At 31.5% G+C, this 9,270-nt stretch overlaps 1 protein-coding gene across 1 annotated transcript; it reads right to left on the bottom strand.

The window, feature by feature from the left end:
• Positions 1 to 810: 810 nt before the first annotated feature.
• On the bottom strand, positions 811 to 5,677 carry LOC106759674 (suppressor of mec-8 and unc-52 protein homolog 2). Its single transcript, XM_014642965.2, has 11 exons — positions 5,466 to 5,677; positions 5,230 to 5,367; positions 5,077 to 5,126; positions 4,430 to 4,544; positions 4,138 to 4,186; positions 3,917 to 4,006; positions 3,153 to 3,221; positions 2,922 to 3,045; positions 2,009 to 2,364; positions 1,458 to 1,841; positions 811 to 1,251 (listed from the first exon to the last, which is right to left on the bottom strand). The coding sequence occupies exons 1-11, from the start codon at positions 5,513 to 5,515 to the stop codon at positions 973 to 975; spliced, it is 1,704 nt and encodes a 567-aa protein (XP_014498451.1). The 5' UTR covers positions 5,516 to 5,677; the 3' UTR covers positions 811 to 972.
• Positions 5,678 to 9,270: the final 3,593 nt, after the last annotated feature.

Consider the following 9,270-nt stretch of genomic DNA (forward strand, 5'->3'; position numbering starts at 1 on the left):
AAGCACTCGATGATAAGTCGATGATATTTGTAATATATAGTGAAATTTTATATAATTGAAAAAAATAACTAATCATATTTCAAGTTGGTATAAACTAATATAAAAATATTGAGTGTTACATGATGTATTACTCTTGTGTAACTTCTTGGTTGTTTGCCACAAGTATCTTCCAAAAATTTTCGTGAATAATTTTCTAACTAAGTTGAATATCTAATCATCATCTTATTGCAAAAAAAATTCAAAGCACTTTTAAAATATCTATTCAACAACTCCTTTTCCCAGCTTCTAGAACTAACTTGTTATTTTATTTAGTACCAAAACTAACCTTTTAAGATTACTTATTTGCGAGCAAAATTAGTAATTCCAAACACTACAATGAAAATGTAGGACACATAGTCAATATACCCCTTTTTCTGTAAAGGTATAATATTTAACTAATAGAAATTCAATATGATTGCCTTCATTGAATCGTGTTATATAGATATGATAAACTCAAAAGCTTAGAAAATTCTAATGTGCATCATTTAGGAAGAGTAATATTCAAAAGTACATGTTTTCAAAAAGAGTCAAAATAAGGTGAGACACTCTTATGAACAAGATAAAGGCGAACGAACTCGGTTTGTTTACCTGTAATAATGCTTTCTATACTCATCTACGACACCATGAAGTGCTGGATCCACGGTCGCACATGGTAGATAATGATCAAAGATCACCCACTGTCCCTCGCTGATCTCTTTCCAAGCCTCCGAAAAAGATCTCAAGGTTTTATCATTTTTCATAAATAAATACTAGCTTATATTAGACTGGACATCATTTAACACATTGGGTTGATCTTATTGCTATTTATTTTTATAGAAAACATGAATAAGATTTCCATTAAAGGAGAAAAATTGATCATACTAATCCATCATCTTGAGATATAAACGCAATTCTCATCTCATTCTATTAACATTACAATATGGTTACTAGAACTCATATTCGAAGCTTCTTTCCAGGTGTCGGTTCATCATCATAATGGTGGCCCCCCTCTCCATTTGTGTCCTTTTCCATCTTCTTTCTCGCAAGTATCTTATTGATCTTGTGCAAATCATTATTGAGCTTCTGGTCCTTGTTTTGCTTTCGGGTCTTCCGACCATCTTGCATCTTCACACCGAACTGGAATGCAGCTTTTGGCATTGCTTCCTTCTGCTCATTGTAAGTTGCCCATTCCTCTTCAGTTTCAAAGTCCCATCTATGAAGGCGACCCTTTGCCTGTTGAGAACACACATTTCAATATTGTAAGTTTTCAATTGGCTCATTTCTAACTGGACAACAATAACCCAAAACAAGCAAATTTATCATTTTTTTCCCAATGACTTATTTTTACACAAAAAATAGTATATAATGGTCGTTGTGGTACGTTGTACACCATTTGAAACTATGTTAAAAGAAATGCAATTGAACCATATGTTACTTACCCTTCCACCCATATCCATTTTGGACAAGTCGTCTTCATCATCACTGTCCACTATCTCACGGTTATATTCTTGATATCCTGGGTAACATTCAGAGTAACTCTCTGAAATGAAGTTGGGATCTTTTTCACGGGCATCTTTCTCCCTCAGCTGTTGAAGTCTCTGGTCATCTCGCTTAAACACTGATCCCAAACCTCGGTCCTTCTCTTCTTGTGTCATAAAGCGTGGATCTTGAGGAAGATTTACACCTCCTTGCACATCATAGGCCTGCATATTTGGTTGAAGATATTGATCTGGGTAAGCCAGTTGTTCAGCATACTGGTACTCTTGCCACTCTCCTTGGTAACCGCCAGCCAAGGCTTGTGTTTGCATTACATCGTATCCATTCTGTGACGACAAAGTGAAATCAAAGATAGAAACTCAATACACCATCAAACAGAATTCAAGCGGAACAAAGTCTATAAAAAATGATGAAACAGAAATAAATTTGTTTCCAATCATTTTCACCAAGCATACCCACAATTCAAAACTACTCATACACAGCACTAACTTACAGTTTCTTGCCACCCTTGGGGAAGCATTGAAGGTGGGACGGGACCATAAGTAGGTTCTTCGAAATATGAAGGTTTTTCTTTGTTCCTAGGAGACTCTTCCATGTCCTCGGAGACAGGAGTTTGGCTCAAGTCCTTGCCAGGTACATCATAGTCAATACCATCACCTAGAAAAATGTCATCATCTTCTGCTCTAGCAACAGCTGGGCCTTGTTTCTCTCTTGAATGAAGAGGATTTTTCTTTATGGGTGGCGGAGGAGGTGGGATTATTTCTTTTTCAGCTTGATGTTTTGCTCCACTTTCAACCTTTGATGGCTTATCCTCTTTGTCATATCCATTACCAACGGCCAAAATCTTCCCTGCATAGAAAAAAAGGAGAGTTCCAGGAACCTGTAAATTTTTACTTTTAAAAGATCATGCAAGAAAGGATACAATGAATGCTGTCATCCATCATCTTCCTGGTCATCTATATCATATAAATTTTGTCTGGCATTTTCAGGTGTTCTGATTTTATTTTTCTTTTCCTTCTCTCAGTGGCATTTTCATTATTCCTGTGCAGTTATTGCCTTGATGGATATTTTGAAATTATCTATTGATATCTCCATGCAAAACAACAGTTTTGTGCGTAGTCTTTTTTTTAGCATGGAGAACAAACGAGGAATGCCCCCACCCACTGACCTATTCTACTCAAACCTCAAAAAAATTTACAGTTTAATTTTAACCTAAATCATATTTATGCACATATATAAAGAAGGTTGTGAACAAAATCAACGAATTTTACATTAAATAACAAAAATATAGAACGCACCCCAACTTACAAAACCATTGTTGTAAAGAAATTTGCAATAACCAATATGAACTTGCATCTATAAGATAATAACCTAGACTGCCAAATTATCTGTCAATGCAGTATTACCTTTTGCATCTTTTTCCTTCTTTTTCTTCTTTAGGATCTTCCCAGAAGAACCAAGACGAAGATATGACATTATTTTAGCAATTCGATCTAGAACGGATCCATCAACATTAACTGTAACCATTTCCTGTGCAACATAAGAGCAAAGTTAAACTAGCAAAGTTCATATATATATAAACTAGTAGTCTGATGCAAAAGAGCATATGTCAAAAGGGAATCAGCAAGATCATAAACCTCTGGCACTGGACAGTCAGCTTTACTACGATGCAAGGTTGTTGGAATATCATGATGGTATCCACCCTCCTACCATATTAAAAAATAAGAATTTCTGTCAGAAAATTGCTTTCAGAGAATTAAAAGAATAATCTACAAGGATTGGATCAACCAAAACAAAGACATTAGTTTTAACCCAGAACTTACAAACAAATAATCACCCTAAATTTAGTATAGCTAATCCCTAAGGTGGACTGAAGAACTCTCGGTTCCCTTCCTTAGTTTTTACTACAGGTATTATAATGTTCAGGTATTGCATTATTAATGCATATCTAAATCAAAATAAAGACAAATCCAACATGTAGTACTAGCCACAGCTTAACATCGCATGACTTATGATCATGAGGATTTTAAATTGGCTTAATCTACAATACTGGAAAAACACCAAATTTGTAATACAACCATAATATGCTATTTTAATACAATAGCTTCACAGTTTAATTTCAAGTCTTGACTGTTCTTACAAATCCAACACCCAATATTCACTTCTCTCATATCTCGCATAACATATAAGATATACACACACATACGGAAAAAAGGCATTCCAGTACATTAGATTAGTGGACTGCCGACTGTTCATTTTTTGGGACGCAAGTAAAGCACACTAGCATGCTATTAGACACCCACACCAATTCTAGGATAATATAAGAGTATAAGCAAACAATAGCACAAATTAAATGAGTTCTCAAAACCAGAAATATTGTTAGCAAAATGGAAATGCTCACCATGTTATAAATAAATGTCATTCGACCAGGGAGGAACATCTCATTTGTCTTACTGATTGTTTGAGGCTTGACGATCCACTGATAAACTGACTGAAACAAATATTAAAGGCATTAATACCAAATGGCTCCCATAATTCATAAACTAGCAGCTAGAATATCAGAACTTAAATTGCTAAAGAAGTATTATCCAGTTCCTATTCTATACAGATCTGCAAAAGAACCTTAGCAGTTGCTGTACGAATTGACACTTGTTGATCTTCCTTTGTTGACCTGCAGAAAAACACTATGCATATTAAAAACATAATTTATTAGAAAAAATTAAGAAATTATAAAAATGCTTTAATCCATAGCAGTACAATCCACTTAAATTGGGCTAGGTCTACCACAACCCCAAACGCTAGCTCAGGTGAGGATTGTCAAAGAATATATGCTCTACCTTGACGATATCTTATAGTCTTAAGTTAAATATAAATAAACCCAGAATGATTACTGAAAATTCTGATTCTAACTTACCTGGATTTCCCATCAGTATCATCCCCAGCATCTGGTTTCTTCTCTATCTCACTTCTTACTTTGTTCAGCAAAGCATAATCCAAACCTTTGACCAAATGTGTGTGCTCCACATCGCCTAACCAATATTAGTAAAGGCAACAAGATTTATTAGAACAAACATTCCAATATAAGCACAATTTTTTAGCTAAAGCAAAGATCATTCACAAATACAATGACTCCACAATCAGGCCTGCAAACAAACACTCCTTTATAATACAAGAAAGTCATAACATATACAAGAATAAAATAACATACATCAGAAAAGGAAAAGAACATGGAGGCACGTGGCACAGGGAATTCTAAATTCGAATGACCTATAAATCTGTTCACTAGATATCAGGTCTAAGATACTGAAATTTATAATCGCTTCCATCTATGTTCAGGATAAATTCCACAATTGAAAGTTACTGAATCCTGAATTTCAATACATCTTATGCTTAGGTTTCAAAGTAAGCAAAAGTCAAAATAATTCGCTTATACCAAACCCTCCAAGAAAGAAAATCTACTACAACAGCAATCAGCAATCTTTACACAACAACAGAAAGGGGCTTCAAACCTTTATAGTTCACCAGAGCGAGGAAGAAAACAAATAATAGAACAATACAAACCTCCAAGGTACTTGCTCTTCTCAATAGATAACTTGTGCGCATCAGATGACCTACACAATACCATAACATAGTTAATAAGCAATCCCAAAAAACAGCTTGTTTATCTTCCTTTCGAGTGCTTTAATTGGGAAAAAAGGCGAAACGAAACTTTACCGAAGATCCACAGTACCAGGTGGAGCAACTGCATGAAACCCAAGTTCAGTTTGTTCATAATCAGGATTTTGATCTTCTCTTCGCTCCTTAGCTCGATCTCTGTATTTTGGCACTTCCGGTTCTTCCGGTTTTTCTTCTCTGCATAAATATACACACAAACATTACGTAACCCTTGTCCAATTAACAAGTGTTTCTATCAAAAGAAAAACATGAATGCGAATTTGGGTATCATTTACTTGCGTCGAATTGGTTTCTCCTTGTAGTTTCTCTTGTTAGACGCCGTCATGTTGGTGAAGCAATCGAAACTATTTGCTCGTGAAATTTGAAATGTGATATCGAGTAACTTTGAAATAAAAGATTGGATTTTCAATTGGGTGCGTTTTGTGGTTAGGGTTTTTTAGGGAATGGAAGAGGGTAGAAAGAAGAACTCAGCCAGGAAAATCAAGCACAGATTAGTTTAGTTGAAGATGTTTTTTAATTTTTTATTTCATGGTTATTTTTATAATATTGTATGAAATAATGACCACATATATGTATTGTTATTTTTTCCAGTAAAAGTTTTAAATGATAAGTAAAGTTTAAATGGTGAAATATATATATATATATATATATATATATATATATATATATATATATATATATAAAGAAGGTGCATTGATAAATTAGTTTATTATATGGTATAAAGTAGCGTGATTTTTAGATGTTTAATTTTTAGGTTTAATAGTAGTTGTTGTATAGTAAATTATTTAGTTGGCATTAGTTAACCAATATATAATTAATAATGAATAATAAGTAAGATAAAATATTATAATTGTGAAAAAAATACTTTAGAACAACTGTAATATTTTAACAATAAAATTATTATATAAAAGTTTTTATTAAGAAAAGTTCATTTTTATAAAAAATACTTTTTTACCGATTATTCATCTTAGTTCTTTCTGTCTTTTTTATTAGCTTTTTAACTTCATTCTTTATCTTATTGAATATTACGTATTATATGATTGTTTTTAGAGAAAAATTCTACAAAATGCACTTATAAAAAAGATAAATAAAGTAAATTTTTGTTTTGTATCTTTCGGGTATTTTAGATTTTAAGTTATATGTAAGTTTTAAAATATTATATATAATTCAAAGTTAATCTTTGGTGACTCTCTTTTATTTTTTTATTATTGTCCATTAGAAGTCGTATATGATAAATTGGTTGAGTTGCGTCATAAAGAGTAGAAGGTAATGTGAAGTGGTAATAAGAATGCTTTAGATAGAAATTTAAGATTATCTTCAAATTTTGGCAAAAGTTACCTATGGAAGATGAGTTTGGCTTATCAACAAAATTGATGGTCAAAGGAGAAGGTTATTCAAATTTTAGAATTAGAAGGAGAGGAGGCTTGGCTAATATATATTATTGAGAATCAAACCTAATAAGAGAGAGGTAAAGTTAAGTTTAATGAGTAAGTTGGGGTATGGTAAGTTGGATGAACCTAGACGATTGATATAAGAAAAAGTGAGAATAACATTACCCTTATCTTACATAGTGAATTTTAGAGGACGCAAATTTTTGTTATTGAGGAAGATTTAAGAATCTAGAAAAATGGTTCTAGAATAGTGATAATTTTTATAAAAATATAACATTACAATATTTTAATATTAAAAAGTTAAGTTATATAAAGGTTTTTAACATAGAAAGTTCATTTTTATAAAAATCACATTTTGAACCACTTCTTTGAATTTTTTCTACCTTCTCTCTTAGTTTTTTATTTTAGTCTTTATCTAATTGAATATTATAGGCCATACAAGAAATTCTACAAAATCCAACAATAAAAAAAAGTTAAATAGAGTAAGTTCTTTTTTTTGTCTCTTTTTGGATATTTTTATATTTTGAGTCGCATGTGAGCTCTGAAGCAATGCATGTAACTCAATGTTGTTCTTATTGACTCTTTGTTGTTATTTGATCTTAATGGTAGTCTTAGAACTTTAATAATAATTTTCATTGTTTATCTACAAATCTTGTGTGTTTTTATGATTTAGAGAAATCTTTGTTTAAGGAAACATCTCTAACTAAGGTGAGAGGAGTTAATTTTAATTAATTGTTGATTTTTATTTTACAGTTTTATAGTTGCATGTGTATGTGTATGAGAATTTTGGTCTTAAGCCTTGAATTACAAATTTCTGAATTAAAATGAGTTGGCTTGGGTGTTTATGCAAGTGTCAAATAGGTTGTTTTTAGTGTTGGAATTTAATCTTTGTTATGAAAATGTGAAATTGAATCCCTTTGACCAAGTTGGTGTTTTAATATCAAATCGATATATGTTGTTGAATGGTTCGAAGTGTGAGGTGAACATCTTGGTTAGTTGTGTCTTAGAGGAATTTTGAATGCATGTTAAGTGTGTCTTGGATTTTAGTATGATATAATATGTTAAATTTGGTAAATTAGACTCAATAGGTTTTAAAAAGTTTTTGGTATTGAATTTGCTTTGGCCAACCTGTGTTGAATATTTATGAATTTTACATTGTGTTGTAATATACATGAAAATTTTGATACGACTTTGTTTAATGATACCTCTATGTGAGTCTTGAATTGAGTAATATGACACTTATTCATTTAAGAACCTGAAAGTTTAAGGTACTTAAGGATTTACTAAATGGAAATTAACTTAAGAGTGCTAAATTACTTAGGGACACTAGACATAACTTTTGAATGTGAGGCGCACTTAAATTGATGAGTGTTAAGGTGTTATAGTTGAAATTTTGATAAATGATTTCAGACACATGAATCTTCACTTTGACCAATAGGATCGTTGATCTAAATTTTTGTACGTCATAGAAAGGTATTTTTCCACTAGTGCTAAATTAAGAGTGTTAAATTACTTAGGGACATTGGACACAACTTTTGAATGTCAGACAAACTTAAATTGATGAGTGCTAAGGTGTTGTAACTTAATTTTTGACAAATGATTTCAGACACATGAATCTTCACTTTGACCAATGGGATTGTTGATCTAAATTTTTGTACATCATAGAAAGGTATTTTTTCCACTAGTGCTAGATTAAGAGTACTAAATTACTTAGGGACACTGGACACAACTTTTGAATGTCAGGCGCATTTCAATTGATGAGTGCTAAGGTGTTGTGGTTGAAATTTTGACAAATGATTTCAGACACATGAATATTCACTTTGACCAATGGGATCGTTGATCTAAATTTTTGTACGTCATAAAAATGTATTTTTTCCAGTAGTGCTAGATTAAGAGTGCTAAATTACTTAGGGACACTGGACACAACTTTTGAATGTCAGACGCATTTAAATTGATGAGTGCTAAGGTGTTGTAGTTGAAATTTTGACAAATGATTTCAGACACATGAATCTTCACTTTGACCACTGGGATCGTTGATCTAAATTTTTGTCCTTCATAGAAAGGTATTTTTCCACTAGTACTACATTAAGTGCTAAATTACTTAGGGACACTGGATATAACTTTTGAATGTTAGGTACACTTAAATTGATGAGTGCTAAGGTGTTGTGGCTGAAATTTTGACAAATGATTTCATACACATGAATCTTCACTTTGACTAACGGGTTGAGGTTTATAGTTAGACTAGTTAATTTATAATGTTTGTGTTATGTTTTAGGTTTCTCTTTTATGAAGAGTATTTATATTTGATGAGTTAGTAGGTTCTTATGTATTATTGTGATCTTCGATTTATTTTGATATAAAAATATGTGTATTGAGAATGATAAATGAATGTGATATATTATGTTTATTAGTTTTTTTTGTGATTTAATGTTTATTCTAAATAAAGATATATAAATTCATATGATAAAATAGTTATTCCTATTCGATGTAGAAGGAAAATACATGTAGATGGTATATTATATTAACAAAAGAAGATAAAAGTAGAATGATAAGAAGCTTTGAAACTTCTTAAGAGCAAATTGAATATAGTTGTTTATATATATATATATATATATATATATATATATATATATATATATATATATATATATATATATATATATATATATGGGGTTTGCTAACTTGCGTA

The sequence above is a fragment of the Vigna radiata genome, chromosome 5 (genome assembly GCF_000741045.1).
Source record: "Vigna radiata var. radiata cultivar VC1973A chromosome 5, Vradiata_ver6, whole genome shotgun sequence".
Classification (NCBI taxonomy): domain Eukaryota; kingdom Viridiplantae; phylum Streptophyta; class Magnoliopsida; order Fabales; family Fabaceae; genus Vigna; species Vigna radiata.

Coding starts and splice junctions, on each gene's coding strand:
- LOC106759674 (XM_014642965.2), bottom strand. CDS start 5,515: ATGACGGCGTCTAACAAGAGAAACTACAAGGAGAAACCAATTCGACGC. Junction 4,545..5,076: donor GAAGAGCAAGTACCTTGGAG/GTTTGTATTGTT, acceptor AATATTGGTTAG/GCGATGTGGAGCACACACAT. Junction 4,187..4,429: donor GATACTGATGGGAAATCCAG/GTAAGTTAGAAT, acceptor GTTTTTCTGCAG/GTCAACAAAGGAAGATCAAC.